The 17,706-nt window shown below is 43.1% G+C and overlaps 1 protein-coding gene across 1 annotated transcript in view; it reads right to left on the bottom strand.

The window, feature by feature from the left end:
* The window catches only part of LOC106809987 (patatin-like phospholipase domain-containing protein 7), a 39,419-nt gene that overhangs the window by 12,003 nt on the left and 9,710 nt on the right, over window positions 1–17,706 (bottom strand). Inside the window, 17 exon segments of the mRNA XM_014813239.1 lie at window positions 314–436; window positions 1,079–1,173; window positions 2,444–2,688; window positions 3,062–3,244; window positions 4,564–4,732; window positions 5,318–5,381; window positions 5,633–5,822; window positions 5,997–6,110; window positions 6,607–6,730; window positions 7,318–7,449; window positions 7,679–7,812; window positions 9,236–9,388; window positions 10,492–10,713; window positions 11,631–11,740; window positions 12,592–12,811; window positions 13,896–13,942; window positions 13,945–14,110. Of these exon segments, the coding sequence (XP_014668725.1) occupies window positions 314–436; window positions 1,079–1,173; window positions 2,444–2,688; window positions 3,062–3,244; window positions 4,564–4,732; window positions 5,318–5,381; window positions 5,633–5,822; window positions 5,997–6,110; window positions 6,607–6,730; window positions 7,318–7,449; window positions 7,679–7,812; window positions 9,236–9,388; window positions 10,492–10,713; window positions 11,631–11,740; window positions 12,592–12,811; window positions 13,896–13,942; window positions 13,945–14,110 (2,491 nt within the window).

The raw sequence follows: 17,706 nt of genomic DNA on the forward strand, positions 1-17,706 counted from the left end.
CCTAACCATGATTTATTAAGATTTTTGATTCTTCTGTCGACCTAACCATGATTTATTAGGATTTTTGATTCTTCTGTCTACCTAACCATGATTTATTAGGATTTTTGATTATGCTGTCAACCTAACAATGATTAGTAGTTGCGTACATAGAGCATACACAAATTAGCAGAACGTTCAAAAGACTTTCGTCTTTTGTTTAATCGTGCATTCAAGTTTGTCTCTATACCATGTCCACCAGGACTGCAGGCTGGTTATGAATGCAAGTTTAGCAACGAACGAGCAGTTTCGCTGGCAGGTGAACAGCCGGGAATACCTGATGTGTGAATTCGCATCGTCGACGCTGTGATGTCGGTCGTAATGCAGAAGTACGGCAACCACAGGTCTTCGATCTGCTTATCCTTGAAGACAACCTCAATGCCCTGGTTGAAGGCACGCCCTAGCACACAGGTACATTGCCATTATCTCATTTGTTACTTAGCCAAGAGATCTGTAATGCAGCTGCACATCCTGCCAGCCAGTCATCTGCCTTAAATGACCTACATACCAACTGGCAGCACTATACAGCCTCATGGCAAAGATATTTATTAATAGCAAAATTAATAAATGCTCAATTGAGATACTGCTAGAATGTAGGATGTTTTCACCAGTCATTTTTGCTAGTGACCTGGTGTGCAAGTTTATGACCACGAAATTATTTGTTTGAAGTTTGACATCACAGGTGCAGTTGATGTGTGACACAGTGATAAGCGCCATGCATGGTGCATGGTCCATTATGGGATTATGCATGGTGCATTATGCAAGGTCCATGCATAAATAACACCATAACAGAATATCATACAATACTTAGACAATTATGTAGAAGGCTACTATTCCTAGCTTGTTTCCAAACCCTATATACATGTCATTACAGTATGTCAAGATATGTAGGAAATGAAATAAGTTCATTGGATTTCTTTGAAACTATGAATTCATATTTATCTTGTGTTAATTCTTGTGTGTAATTTCTTGGATTTAACACTAGATAAATATGAATTCATAGTCAAGATATGTACATTTGCAGGAAATGATTTTAACATACCTGAAAACATGGCTGCGATTGGGTACGTCAGATCTAGGACTTTCTTCCACAAAGAGGTCATGTCATGAGACCATTCTCTAGCTCTCTGTGTAAACCTATTTGATTTCACACACAAGAGAAAATATTACACAAATAACTAAAGCACGATTATTAAATTTACGTAAGATTATGTAAGAGTAATAAATTTGTGCAGTAATTAATCATTTAAGTTTGGAAAGTGTCAGTTCGACAGGTTATAAGACTAGATCACGAACTGACAGCACAGATTTACCAATGATAGGTTTATTATCATGACAACAACACATGTATTACGCACCCCCCTGATGAAATAAACATATTATATTATATATTATGCAGTGGCTACGCGTCCGGTCATCCATTACAAAGCTGATAGGCTTGATAAGCTGATAGTCACGATTAGGCCACGCCCCCTTTCAAATCGTTGATTTTACTGGATTTACTATTGCTTCAAAAGTTAAAAAAAAAATTTTTGATAAAATACCTAAAGGTAAGTAATATTATGGTAAAAATTTATTGTTTATTGTTTTTTAGTGAAAAAATATAGTTGGATTCACATAAGAAATATATGACCGGACACGTAGCATGGGAGCTGGGCGTCCGGTAACCTGGGACGGGACGCGGGAGGCTGTTGGGGATATTAGGCATCGAATTGTATTCAGTGTGTAATGCGTTTCCAGCGTGCTAGAAATAAATGTGTGCTCACGGCGAGCTAGCAGCTGATTTTAGCTGTGTTGCCATCGTGTTCCTGATGATAAGGAAGCGAAACAAGTGCTGTTACTGTGCTTACCTAATATCCCCAACAGCCCCCAGCGTCCCATCAGAGACAATAGAACACTAATCCGATAACAAACGTTGGCCGATAAGATGCAAACGTTTGGGAAAACTGTGTGAAACCGTGTCGTATTCAAAGAACTTTTTTGAAGAACACATACGATTTTCAGGTAAACTGGTGGTGTCATATGATTAAGGGAGAATCCGAGACGAAAACAAGGTAAAGTTTGAATATATTTATTCACATATTGATAGAATAAATTCAAGTTGAAAACTACGCAAAACGCTGTTAAAACAGTGTCATACTCTTCTTCCATTATGTACTCTTGATATATATATATATAATACAGTGTAGCCCCGTTATAACGCGATGGTTGGGGTCCATAATATATCATCGCGAAAAAAGCGAGGTCGCACTAAATCGGGGTTATATATATACGTGGCTATATAAGAGCAAAAAAAGGGGGTCCAACGACTCATCGCGTTATATCCGAATTCGCGTAAAATCGGCGAGCGTAAAATCAGGGTTCCACTGTATATATATATAAACACGCATGCACGCAAGGATTGTACCTTGTCAGGTTTCGCTCCTCGGCCCACAGTCCACCCATGAAGGAGCCGATGCTGGTTCCGCCGACCATGTCGATCGGGATGCCGTACTCACACATGGCCTTGATGATGCCGACGTGAGCGGCGCCGCGCGCGCCGCCGCCGCCGAGGATCAGCCCAACGCTAGTGCCGGTGAGGAATCGCGCGAGACGAGCGAAGTCCGAGTGACGGTCCTGTGGCTTCTTCAGGATGCGCTCGTACATCTCCTTCTGTGAACGTGAACGACGTGCGACGGGTCATACATGGCGTGCACTGATACTAATTATCGCGAAGATGACTCGCTGAAAATCGTTTCTGATTTGATACATATATAAGATCATACAACACTATCAGCAATTAAACAATCTGTAATAATGATAATGATGATTATTATAGTAATAATTATTATTATTATAATGACTGGGAACAGCACACATCCTCCGAAAAATTCTGGATTGAATCCCTATGTCCCAGGTTGGGACACGGTTAACCCAGAAGCCACCGGCTAATGCCGTGATCCACTTTGGAAATAACAATAATAACAATACGAATAATAATGATAATATTATTATTTACAATAACAGTAATGATAATATGGATTACCATCTTGGTCGCGGGTTTCCTGAGGAACATGCGCTTCGGGCAGCGTATGTGGTGGTGTGAGTTGCACCAGTCACGCAGGTTCAGCCACTCAGCAGTGCGGGCGGGGCTCACTGCATCCCCCCCATGCAGGATGACCAGCTCCTTCTGCGCTCGCATCCCCGCGTGACTCATCTGCGACTCAAGCTGCGACGGAAACGACGGCACACTTGGTTTTTATTACGCGATTTTTCCTCAGAAACGCTCAATCGGAAAAAAAATAGCGAAATACAGTCTCACCTCACAGCGGATATATAACCGATTACACTAACTTGAAAAACAGTAAGATTTCCTGTTGAAAAGTTGACGCGTTGATCATAAACTTTTCAACGTTCTAACTACCTTTCTATGAGATGTTCAAAGTTTTTACGTTATCGACCGCGAGTCGGCAAACGTTCCAGCATTTCACCCGCAGTGTGTGCTCGGGGTGATGTGGATATGCATTTTTGCACCTATAAATTCGCAACAGGTGTAGGCCCTGATAGCAAAAACGCAGACGGAAATAATTTCCCCCTGGGTGGAGGGACACACCTCCCGATTGCTATTATTCAAGAGGCTGAGTGGCAAACAGTTGCTAAACTCGTTGACCAAAATAGAACACGTTCTAATCGCTTAACTTTTACGTTTACACTGCTGACTAAGTTTATCAACTTGTCAACTTGTCAACAGAAAGTTGATCATGTAAACCCAGCTTTAGATGGTATACTGAATACGTGCGTGTATGTGTGTTTGTTTAGATGTCTATGTAGATATATAATCAAATCAGATGCTTTTAAATGAATATTCGAAAAGATTTATATGCAAACAATCCATTTCATAATGTAATAGCTATTTAGATTAAGCAAGGCCATGTAATACAGGCTTCCAAGGACAGTAGGCAATGTGGAAGTTCGTCAAATTCATTAAATTATCGTGGCGATTCCATACATGTAGCAAGCAGTATCGATATATATATATATATAGAGTTAACCCAGTGTTAACCCAGAGTTAGCTCGCACTTCTATAGAACCAACACCTGTCTATAAAAAGCACTCACGATGTTTCCCTAATGTGGTAACAGGGTGCGAAATTAACGCGAGTCCGGAGTCAAATACTCCCTGATTTGACATATGCAGGAGTCCGTGTGACTCCCTGAAAATTCTGCTGCATACTAACTAGTTCGTTCCAGAGCACGGCCTCGCGGAATTAGCGTGTTTTTTCAGCAAATGTCCAAAGAAAATTTGGCAGACGTGCAACCGCATGAATCTTCAAAATAAGCACATGCGTTATTTAGTTTGCATCTTTAGTTTTAAACTCCCTCTTTTTGAGAGCAGGGAGTCCGCTGGACTCCCTTGTTCAAAAGTTAATTTCTCCCCCTGTGGTAAGCTATACAGTTAAACTACTTCTACACAAAGAATGCCTGTCTCCAAAGAACACCTTTTGGGGTTCCCCTTGAGTAACCCTTATACACAGGTTTGATTGCATACCTTTGCGACGATGGGTTCCTGGTCGGCGAGGGCAACGATGAGGATGCAGTCAGCGTGTCGTATGCATCGCTGCGTCCACGGCGTCACGCGATAGTCACACTGGTAGATCACCATGCTGTGCATATCGTCCTGCTGAGCCAGCCAGCTCGACAGGTGGTAGTCGTAGATGCTAGCGATGGCAACACAATGCAATATAAAGCAACAGGAGACAACATGAAGCAACACAATTCAACATGAAGCAACACGGGACAAAATGAAGCAACACGATGCATAGTAATGCAATTTTACACCTTGATGAATGCCTTGCTAGAAGAAGAAGAGTACTAATTTTGAAATAGATTTGACAGCAAAGGTAAATCGTTTCCAGATTGGTGCAGCTGTTATGGGTTTAAATTTTGGCAACCATAAACTGAATTGTCCTATACCAATACTGAATTTCAAAACCAAGATAGCATGTGGTCAAAAACATAAAATATTTCCTTTTCATTCAGAAAACTTCCTTCACAGAGTATTTTCATAAATAATCCAAAACATTTCAATACAATTAATCACAGAATAGTGAAGCTAAACCTGATCTTGACATGATTTTGAAAATTCAATCGTGTTACAGCCAAGTAGATATGTTTGTAGTTAAGCATGATTTTAATGGGTCTTCTCCCAGAATAGGAACATTCTGTGTTCTATAATTAGAGTTGCCTGCCACCATGTTTGATGATTGCTCGATTAGATTTACTGAGTATGATTTATTACATACCTATCTAATGCACTGGCACCAAGTGATGACCTCACTGTGTCACTTGTCAGCCTCAACACAGAACCTGAAATGTACAAATAATTTACAAATAATTTAATCTATAAATTTAAAATAATTATATATAATTAATACTGTCCATTGCTTACTATTCTAATACGTGAGTTAAGATAACACATTGGATATAAGCTAAGCATTGTCAAATTAAGGGATATTGACAGCACGCAATCACACATCTCTCTCGTAATTATTCTTTCACAAGGTTTTTTTAACGAGAAAGATAAGGACTTGTACGTAAATGTTTCACGAGTGCTTTACCTATTGCTTCGACAAAATGTGTGAGCTCTAGCGTGAACGATTCTAATGGAACGTCATCTGACACAGGTAACACTGCTACCGTAGAAAGATTGCCAAATGCAGACTTTGGCTCGACCACGCCTTCCCCTAGAGGGCGTTGCAGGCTAGTGAGAACACGCTGGCCAAGCAAGTGCATCAGTCGTGACACTACCTGTTGGGAAAGACCATTTTACAAGTCAATGTCCGCCTCACTAACATTTAAATTAAAGCTAAACACAAAATATTGCAGTAACAATACGTGACATACATGGCGAAATATGAATGTCATATAATAATAATAACCATACACGACACACAAGCTCACATCACCTTTGGTGATTTTTACCTGCGGATATTTGCGCTTGATTAGGTTTAGAAGGCCATCTGGGAGTTTGGCTAGCTCAGTGTCTCTAACTGCCATCAGAGTTGTAGTTCTAGGTGTCTGCGTGAGAACCTCCACCTATAATATGCAAAACCAACATTGTCATCGGCAAGGAAATCAGCACGTTTTTCTTCGACTGACACACAAAAGGATATGTGGTATTCAGTGCATGAAATTAGCGCCATTTTGCAAGCAGCCGCCCCCTAAACCGCCGGTTCAACCCCCCATATAATCAGTCCACTTGGCCTATTAAAAATGTTATGCCTTGCCTTTATCTCAACAATATTGACCAATTTCCTGACTAGTTTTTACTTCACTAAGACTCTACTCTACTTCTTAATACAAACTGTGCAAATAAATACTATGAGTGCGCCTAATAAACACAAAGCTAATACTTTTATTAATAACGGAATAAATTGAACAAAATTAAGAGCCCCGTTCAAACTTGTAAGGGCCTGTTCAATTTATCTAAGCGCCTGTTCACATTTTGGCTAATTTCATGCCCTGGGTATTACAAACAATATTGCTGCTGGGTTATGGATAAAAGGGTGTGACATAGAAGAGATGCACGTACGACACCGACTAACTCTCCACGACCAAACTCCTCGATAATGTCTTTCTTCGTATTTGGTCGGGTGATGATGGATCTAAGGCGACCGCTTAGCAGTATGTAGACGGATTCAGAGCTGTCGTCTTGCCTGCACGAAACCAAAGAACCTCTGTGTATAGATCAACGCTACGGCACAAGTGGGCATCTACTCGGGATTATGTATTTCTGTGCTCTTACGGTAGCTAACATGAATGAATTTGTGAACAAAAGTGGCCGCATAGATAACTAAACGTAACAAGAGCAATCGGAGATAGCAAACCTAAGCCACAGCGTAACATTCCCACGATCTTGCTGGTACACCCAATATAGTTTGATGAAATTTTCAGAAATTTGAAAAAAAAGATCCATGAGTTTTTTTTAATGTATTTTGAATGCGTCCTTCCCCACGTCCCATGCGTCCTTTTGAATGAAGACTTCCTTCCCCACAAAAAAATGGGAAAAAAATTCTGGATCCAGAAAACGCCCAAGACCAACCCGTTCAAAAAATTCCATCAAAATCCGTCCATAACTTTTTGAGATATCCTGTTCACAGACAAACAAACCCACAAGCAAACCAACAGACTATAACAGGGGCGAAAACATAACCTCCTTGGCGGCAGTAACCAGATAACTAATAACAAAGATAACTAAACGTAACAAGGTACATGTACACGAAACAGGCACCACTCCACTAACCTGTAGACAGCTCTGCCTGCTTCCACCTGAATCCAATCTAATGCAAAGTCGATGGATCGGACAAAGGGTGATAAACGCTGCACAATGCTATGTGCAATACACAGCACGACTTTAGGATGATCTCGCATGACACTGAAAGCGAAAAACCATAACTAAATTGCAAACTTTACATAAATACGATAATCTTTAAGTAATCTTAACCCACTTTAATTGAGAATGAAATGAAATTAACTCATGCACTTTTGATGTGAATCCCTTGCTTTTCATTATTATGTCTTGCATTATATATATATATATTATATATATACTTCAAAATGTAATGCAACAGAGACATTAATACATGTGATGTCCTTGCACTTACTCGTAAACGTCAGACTTAGAGATGACCACCAGGTGGCTGCTCTGTCTGGCGCGTATGCTAAACATGGACGCCTCTCCAGTGAGCACGCTCAGAGTTCCGACAATCTCACCGGGATATGCCCTAAACAGCAGTGACTAGAGAACGAAAACACGTATACAGCATCAGATCCGCTCAACCGTCAACCGCCGCTCCAAGATCACAGAAACCTTCAGTGAAAAACATGAATTCAGTTGTAATATTACTGTTAGTCATAATGATTCCTACAATGATTATTACACCACTAATCATTATTGCAATACTTTGTCAATGGCGCGCTGAGAACTGACAACTCAATTCAGTGCCTGAAAGCAATCATATGTAGGTTCCACTCGCTAACATTCAGCTAAAGCAAGCTGAACACGCTTCTGTACAAGGCAACGATTGGAATATGGCAAGGAAGTTGAGAACTAAAGTCCTAGGCGGGCAGACCTGGCGATTTTTGTGTTGCTCATACGCTGCAACTGCAACCGGCAGAGCGATCGGTCGAGCGTGTCACCCGCGTGTGCCGCACTTACGCGATTGATCGAAGGGAAAGAAAAAAAAAAAAGAAGTAATAAAAAAACCAATTCTAGGAGCAATTTGGGAGCGATTGCGGACGACGAGTCGCTTCACATCACAACAGTCTTGATATTCTTGGCAACTCGTCGCAAGCGACCATAGAATCGCTACGGTTGCAGGGACGCACAGTTCGCCGAGGACGTGAGCGAATCTCTACAGCCAACAATTTTTTTAGTTTACAGCCGATTCTAGAATCCGCCTTGTCAAGTTGCATGAAATGAATAGTGTCAATGACACTATAGTCTCACCTTGGGCGTGTGATAGACGAGGGAGATGATATTATAAAATTTGGTATGTGTTTCCATTTATGAGAGACGCAAAATGTGATCAAAGTCCTATTCCCTGTTTTATACCTAATAGAAAATTTTACTAGTTTTGTTTCAGGGCTTATTTTGATCGCGAAAATAAATGTTTTCAGACATCTGAAAAATCTGAAATTCTGGGGCGAGACTGCGCGCTACGCCGTAAATGATCCATATAAACCCCCCCCATAGTACGATAAATGACTGCCAATTTTGGTTTTTGATATCGGTAAATAAAAGTAATAAAATATTTCCATCAAATTAGCTGTAACAAAGAATCTAAACAACCAGATATACAAGTACTTGACGTACGTATGATCTAGGTAGGTAGGTGAGGCTAAATTTACACAAAATCGAAATAAATCTAGATGGCATTTCTTTTTGCTAAAAAAGTTGGCGTGGCTCGCAAAGTAAGTCGATCTGGCGTGCCTCAAAATAGGACGTATCATATCTTCTCCATAGGAGTGAGAACAACTGTATGCAGATTTGAACATGTGGGCTCAACGTGGTTCTCAATGTTATCGTTGACTGGTAGCCAAATGTTGACGAACAGGACAGGACAGACGGACGGAACGACAATGGCCCACGCATGACAATAGCTCACGTCTGCGCTAGGCTTAACGCTAAGAGACACCAAGTTTTCTGTTGACGGCATTACCTCGGCATGTTCTTTGTCGATGACTTTCTGTGAGACCTGCAGGGAACCGGTGACAACAAAATAGAGACTCGCATCGACTTCGTTCTGTCTACACAGCACCTTGCCCGTGCTAACCTGGATGAGCCGTAGTCGCCCTTCAAACACCTTCTCGTCCTGTCAAGGTCACAGAGAACTGCATACGCTGTATATTTCGCGGTGGTTTAATTTTCGCGAATTTCGCGAACGCGTCCCCGACCGCGAAAATAACAACACGCGAATAATTCATACCGAATAATACCAAATAATTCATAATTGACCGACCGCGAAATTAACTACTTGCGAAATTGTCCGTCAAGTCTGAATTCGCGAAAAATATGGCGTATACAGTATTCAGAATTAGCATGTCTGGTTTGTGGCTTGCAATTTAGCACCAACTAGTGCTATCACAACATGCGCAACGCAATGCTGCATCAAGGGCGTAGCCAGGAATTTGGATTGGAGGAGTCCTCGAGCGAGTAACAAGGGGGTCTAAAAAAAAAATTTGAGTTAAATGTAAAAATAGTGCTATAAAATCAATTTAGACGCTGTTTTGTTGACAATACTATTTCTTCTGCAGCTCTACAACGACACCTAACCCGACCATGCTGTGTGACTAACGTCAATATACACAGCCTGCTGCCTGACATTGGACATCCATCCATTGGATAATCCTTTTTTTTTAATTTAATTTTATTTTGCTTTTGATTGAGGGTCCTAGAGCCCCCAGGACCCCCCCCCCTGGCTACGCACTTGTGCTGCATAGATAACTCTCTAATCACACGCCATCCACTAGCTGCAGTCTCAACATATAAATGACCCGCCAGACAACGACTACACTTTCCACACATTATGTTACAACCGCCAACCATCATCTACAACCGCCACACACGTAAGTACTACTCTCTGTAGGCCACCTTATCGCTGCACACGCTGCATAAACACGTCACACACAAACCGGCGAGGCCGCGTGACACCGGTAATAACCAGGGTATTAGCCAGGAATGAGTATTGTGGGAGTGCAGAAAAAATATTTGAGAGTGCAATTTTTTTGTGTCTCAGCCAAGACCGCCATAGACGTTCACGGGGGGAGAGAGTATGAGGGGGTCCAGAAATCTGCTTAATTTTTAAATTTTTTTGGCCGTGCAGTTTCAAAACTGACTCGCTGGCTAATACGTTGGCGATTACCACACGAGACCAAGTGATACGTGCCGCCGCGACAGTGCGCGCGTAAGACTTACGTCGATGTGCAACAGACGCTTGAGGTCTTCCACGGCTAGCTGCAGCATGCGCGCGTCCTCGCTCTTCTTTGCGCGCACTGCCTCGAGAATCATTTCGCTCGAGTGTCGGCCCTCGATCACCTCCTCCGGAGTCGTGCTCCACGACACCTTCCTCTTTGTCCTCGCCTTCCCCTCCCCGCCGCTGTCGCTGCCGCCAAGCCGCCTCACCGGGAGGCTCAAGTTCTGCAAGAACACACAAAGAAGAGTTTTATTTTATTTTATTTTATTATTTAATAATTTGTTTTCCCAATTTTTTATTAATTTTTTATTAATTTTTTTTTAAATTAATGATCTTTATTTCCAGAAGTACATATATGTACAGAAAACAGAGAAAAAAGAAGAGTTAGTAGACTACAGGTGTTCTGTTCCTGTCGCCTGCTATTGCTTTGTTTTACAGCAGCCGGTAGGTATAGGCTCGAATACTACAAGAACACAAGAACGACAGCACATGAATGTAGCACTAGGTGTGAATTTGAAGGGAAATGCCAAAAGCTTCCTTGATAGACAGGTACCTGTTCTATATAATACAGGTGAACACTAACACAGGATGAACTGTACACTATGTTATCGATCATTCTACTGCTTTCTTAACATTTCGCAGCAGGGAAGATCTTACTCAGGCCAAACAAAAAAATAGGTGTCTTTCCGGTCGACCGACCATCCCTAGATTATTAGGGCCGACCCTAAACTTTCCCCCAAAAAAAAAGATTTTTTAATTTGCAATCAAAACTTGGAATCCTATTTATAACCTGTAAGATGTCGAATTAGCAAACACCTGTAGAATTGTATTAAAAAAATAAAATAAATATAATTCCCTACCTACCTACCCTACTTTTGTTTTCGATGCAATAGGAAACACACCTTTTTTTTTTTTGCCTCATCATTATAGCTAGTGTCCCAGCCTTTACATCCTTGGTTGTTTTACCTGCATGTGTAACTATATATACATACTACTAAATCTAAAACATTAAGCACAAATTTAATGCACACTTGATCTTTTCATGGACTAGTTGTTGCAACTGCGAACATATACGCTAAGCAGGCATCGGAAGAGATGAAATTCACATCTTTTCCACATCTTTTTCACAGCATTTACTCACTCTTTCCAACTTTTTGCCTTCGTGAAAATCTGTCGAGGACTGGGATAGATTTCTTTCTGTGGAGTACACACGAGCCCTCTCGCAGGCAGCATTAAACTCCTCTTCATTGTCTAAACAAATAACAATGTACGTTAGCACACATAAAACACGTGCCGACCAGGTAATGCACCTCATTTATCTATGAACTGGCAGTCACTGAGGTTTAAATAATATTTATTATTATTTTATTTAATATACACCAATATATATTTGTATAAATGTTATATTTAATTAATATAATATAATTATGAAATTATGTAAATAATGTTTATAGATGGCACATTTCAGAGGCAAATCCCGAATGCTAAAAGGGAGTGGTCTAGTGAATCTGCTGCGAAGGGTGGGGTGTTTGGAGCAGAAACCCACCTACAAATTTCTTTAATGAATATGGTTAGCATTCGTCAGATTATGACTATAGAATTTCTACTTTAAAGCAATTTGTTCAATTTTGTGAGATTGCCACACATTTGAAAAATATAGCCTGACTATAGAATTTATACTTAAATGCAATTTGTTCAATTTTGTGAGATTGCCACACATTGGAAAAATCGAGCCTGGAGTCACGGAAGCAGTGCATCAGTTTGACATCCATGTCTGCCTGTATCATCCATCTCTAGATGCAGCTTGCCTGCCTGCATCAGCTGCACATGCACACGGATCGCAATCATAAGGGGCCCGCGGGCCCGATGCCCATATTTTAAGGCTCAGGCCTGACATTTCTAATACTAGCAAGCCCGTTGGGCCCGTATAAAATTCACCCCAGCATGCTGCGGTATCCGGGGAATGATGCGGGCTTGTAATTTGCCTGGCAGGCCTGTAAAATCCCTTACCTACAGACCCGGCTGGCCTGTAAAATCTCTTACCTACAGGCCCGGCTGGCCTGTAAATTTTCAAACTAATTTCTACCCCTGCACGCACATACCGCGCTTGCTGTCAGCCGTGTCCGCTTCACTCGAGCTGTACATGTTCGTGACGTTGATGACACGTTCGCTGTCACTGCCCGACGACGGGTACGCTCTCTCGTCCTCCTCCGACATAGCTGGGTGCCGAGTAGGTGGCCTCCCTCGCGCCGTCGACGCCCCCGCTGCCGGAATCCTGTTGTCGGCGAGCGATTGTACGGAGAATGTCTGTGACGAACCCTCCTGTAGTAAGACATGGTTCGGGTGAGCAGGAGCTATGGAAGACGTATGTGTCTGCAGGTCTCCCACACACGCACACACGCACGCATGCACGCACGCACGCACGCACGCACGCACGCACACACACACACACACACACACACGGACGCACAACACACATGCATGCACACACGCACACACACGGATGCACAACACACATGCATGCACGCACGCACAACGCACGCACGCACGTGCACACACACAAACAAGTATGCACGCACACACGCACACACGCACACACGCGCACGCACAACACGCCACACACATGCTCGAACAACACACACAAACACCACGCCCGCACGCACAACACCGCACGCACAACACCCACACGCCAAACATCACGCACGCACGCACGCTCGCACGCACGCACGCACACACACGTCATTACATGTACCACGTGGATTCAACAGAGGTACAGGTCACCCATTCTTTAGACTCTGAGTGATCAAATCTCGATAATGGAGACGAGAAAGAAGAGGAGAGGCACGGAGAGGAGAAGAAAAGAGAGGTGAGGATAGGAGAAGTGAAGAAAAGATAGGAGAGCAGAAGGAAGGAGGACAGATAAAGAGAGAAGAAGAAGGGCGAAGGGCAGTGTAGACAGTGAGAGAGTGGGGAGGGAGAGAGAGGAAGAGACAGATAAAAAGAGAGACAATGACAAAGAGAAGAGACGGAGAAACAGATACAGAGAGAGAGAAAGAGAGAGAAGAAGAGAAGGGAGCAGGGGCGAGGTAAGAAGGAGAAGAAAGATGAGAAGAGAAGGCGCAGTAAGGAAAAGAGATAGGAGAGAAGAGAAGGAAGCAGAAGTGAGGAGAAAAAGGGAAAAGAGAAGATAACAGAACGAGAAAGAAAGGAAGGAACAGAGAATCGAGCATGCAAGCGAAAGGAGAGAACAAAAAAGAGAAGGGAGGCCAGGACCGAGGATATAATGAGGAGAGGAGAAGGAAGCAGGGACGAGGAATAATGAAGAGGAAGAGAAGGGAGCCAGGGCGAGGAATAATGAGGAGAAAGAGAAAAGAAGCCAGCGACTCCTAGCTAGTCAGCTACATACAGGGTTGATGAGCTCCGCGCTCAGGCCGAGGTAGTGTGCAGCCGCGTGAGGTGACGCCGCAGCCGAATCATGATGATCTGCACGATGCGCACGAGCGAGCCAGGGTACTGCTTCAGGATCTCACTGAACGCCGACACAGGAAGCCGGATGAACCGTCGTTCGCCTCGAGCGCAGCGCCCGCGCCGACACTGTCCCTTGTACGGCGCCTCGTAGCCCTGCGAGAGACAGCACACGTATGGTGTCCTCATGCTCCCACTTTTGCTATACGGAGACTCCGCCCGACTTACGAACATTCGAGTTACGAACTTTCGATGATACGAACAATTTGCCCTGAATCCATTTAGTGTATAATGTCTATTGGTGATAAAACGACACAATCCCCCTGATTTGACTTTCGCCGCGAACTCCTGTGTTCACGTATATGTTACACTAATGTACACTCTAAGGTTACTCGCTGTTACACGTACATATACTACACATACTGTAACCATACTGTATCACGTACGTACATATGTCGACTACGAACGATCGACTTACGCAACGACCGCTCGAACCGACGTGTTCGTAAGTCGGGGAGATCTCTGTACATCCTGTTACAGTGTTTTCGCCCCGCATAGACACGAGTGAGGCGGGCCGTCTCACATCAAATTCTCAGCCGCCGACAACGGAAATTTGTCCAAAAACACTCGCCGCCTCGCTGACAAAAACCATCTGTTCTCCATAGAACAGGCTTATAAATGCACCAATTGCACCATTTTTTTCCAAAAATTTCCAAGAAGGCATACCCCTGGGCCCACCCTAGGCTGTGTTTGCTAAACCTCGAAATGCGCAAACACACCGAATTTTTCCACGCTTACAGACAGGTCAGGAAACACTGCGGTTGACATGTTTTATGGCGTTTAAGTCCTACTGACACTGCCGTGTATGTCACATTACGCAGCAACGTGGGTGAATGTGTGATATTGCTCGCACTTTTGCTATGTACCCCACATTCCCACTACACTTATATATGGTCGCCTCCCTCAAACCATTGTAACAAGCGCCAACATCAATGTACCGCTAGGTGCGTTGCGGCAATCTGGACGAGTGAATGCTTGTATTTGCTATTCCCCTATTACGTGGTTCAATGTGTATTCTAACGGGAGAGAGACTTCGTATCTCAATGTCGACTCTCTTTAGGAAAAACAGGAGGCATAATCCTGCTGAATATGCGCAAAAACAATTGTTACTACAGTAAGAAGTCCAAAAATCCAGATGCCAGAAATCCGGACCCACCCCAGAACGCCGGACTTTTTCGAGAACGATCAAACTTTTTAAATTTAGCCAGCCTTTTGTACGGTTGACGCCGCCGTAACAAAATCTATGTTCCACTTTTTGTCAAGTGTGACTTTCATTTTCTTAAAACTGCTCGTTTTAATAAAGAAGCAGCTCATTTGCTAAGTTTGTAAACTATCAAATTTACACTGCGGCGCTGTTTCACAACGTCCGTTCCTATATCTCCGCTACGTCCCGAGTTATCAGCTCAATAGCGAGGAATTTTCACGAACGTCCGTCGCTATCTTTGCTCCGCTATCTCCCGGCAGTTGTCGCGCTAAATAGCGACGGACACGTTTCACCGAACGTTCCTCTAACTATTTTCTCAGCTATCTCTCCGCTATGCTTCCCGAGTTGTCCGCTAAATAAGCGGAAGACGCATTCACGAACGTCTGCTCCCTAAAGTCCTCGCTATTACCCGCATTTAAGCGGAGCTCTGCACGTCCCGCCCTAATTTAGCCGGAGTCACTCTATTGTGTAATAATACCCATAAAAATACAAAATCGCACGTAACTACCATAAATAAAGCTTTTGCGTAACAAAAAATAATCTGCGGTTTGTTATGCAGTATTATTGCACCTAAAAAAACTGTTTCAATCTACAATAAAAAATATGAACAACGTTGTGGTTTAACGACTGTTCAATAGTTACCATGTATTGTGGTTATTGACAGCAACCGTTTTACCCAGACGCGCCCTTGTCCTGTACCCTAGTTACCCCGGCCAAGGAGGTAATGTAATTCGTCTTGTGTGTGTGTTCGTGTTGTGTGTAGCGTTGGCACGCGACGATTCAGCAAGCACTCGCCTTCAGGCATCCAGTCCAGCAGCAGCCACGCATGAGCCAAGCTGTTAACACATACATGTTACACCTCGCAGAGGTATGCACTTTCCGTGAGTGCCCTCTGTCTCAAGTTTTGTAAACTGCGTGGTTGTCAGGCGTCAAACCCGCATTAGTACTCACCACGTTTAGCCGACCCACCCGAGTTGCTGAGCCGTGGTATCGATGATACAGTAATGCACGTGTACGTGTACGCAGTAATTCACAGTAAAAACTAAAACCACTTACAACCAAGCATAAGCACATTTTCGTGTAAACCTCTCATGGTCAACCGCCATAAGCTGCGAGCACGTATGTGTAGCGCAGAAACAATGGCCAGAAGACTTTAGTTTTTTTATTCTATAAAGCTTATAAATATGAGAACATCAAGAAGACATTCTGAGATAGAGAAAGGAACTGAAGAGACCAGAACATATCGCGTTTTGATACATACAACAACACTAAAATCAATCGCCCTGATACTGATTGGCCTAGCCATGTCGTTGCTCGAATCTAGTAGATCAACTGTGAAGAAGAGCTCTCGCCCAGGCACAGTGAGATCATAGAGCCATATCTACTCTAAACTAAGCATTCGCAAACGGCTTGCGATACACTGGGAATACACAATACACGCTAGCGACTAACCATCTGGCGCGAGAGACCTTCATGAACCTTCCAGATAAGGAGCCTGTGCGTGATGTTTTGTGGTATATATTGCTTTGATTACTACACGTTTGTAGTTATCGCCAGCTGACTGCCAGCTTTCTTCTCTAATGAGCGGAGGCTTAGGCAAGCATTTGGTGCAACAAAGTTTTGTCCTTCCGCTAAGTTCTCCGTTATGCACTCCATTTGCCTAAATACGAACAGACAACTTCGCGGACAACTTTAGCGGACTTAGTGAAACGCGTCCCCTGTTCATTCTTTTCTTTATTCTTCCTCAAATTGAATTTTTAAAGTAGGCAGTTCAGTGCTGCCTGAAAATCCAGAAAAATCTAAAAATCCGATTAACGCAATGCCTGAGCAGTCCTGGATTTCGGACCTTCTACTGTAGTATAATATACAAGACCAGAAACCCAATAATATAAAAACTGTCACATATTACACACCAACACGTAGATATGCTCTTTTTCATGAAAAGTAATACATCAAAGCTCGATTATCCAAACGAAAAGGCGCGGAGTATTTTCCTTCGATAACGATTTTTCGATATCGGTGTCTAGTCGGCTTATTAAATATTCAGACCCTTGAGATCTGTTCGATAATCGATATTCGATCAATGAGCGTTCTGACGTAACATACCCTTACATCACCACAAACCTTTCAGTTTCCGGACGAGCAAAAAAAAGGTAAAATGACTCATCACATCATATCCGAATTCGTTTAATCGGGGTGAGGTAAAATCGGGGGTTCCACTGTCATCGTTTACTCACTGTTAACACAGTCGATGATAGACAGCAACCTCTGAATGCTAATCCCTGCCGCACCTCTTTCACGACTACTCTGTTGCCATCCTTGAATAACAAATTATTTGGGTAATACAATTCCATACCCTATAGATGTTCAAACCCACACACCATGCAACGGAACCGCACAGCCCCGCTACGCGCGCATCGCACGCACTCCGCCGTGCACCGGCACGCACCGCACACTTCCCGCACGCACGCACGAGCACCACGCTACG

Source organism: Priapulus caudatus, unplaced genomic scaffold (genome assembly GCF_000485595.1).
Source record: "Priapulus caudatus unplaced genomic scaffold, Priapulus_caudatus-5.0.1 Scaffold402, whole genome shotgun sequence".
NCBI lineage: Eukaryota > Metazoa > Priapulida > Priapulimorpha > Priapulimorphida > Priapulidae > Priapulus > Priapulus caudatus.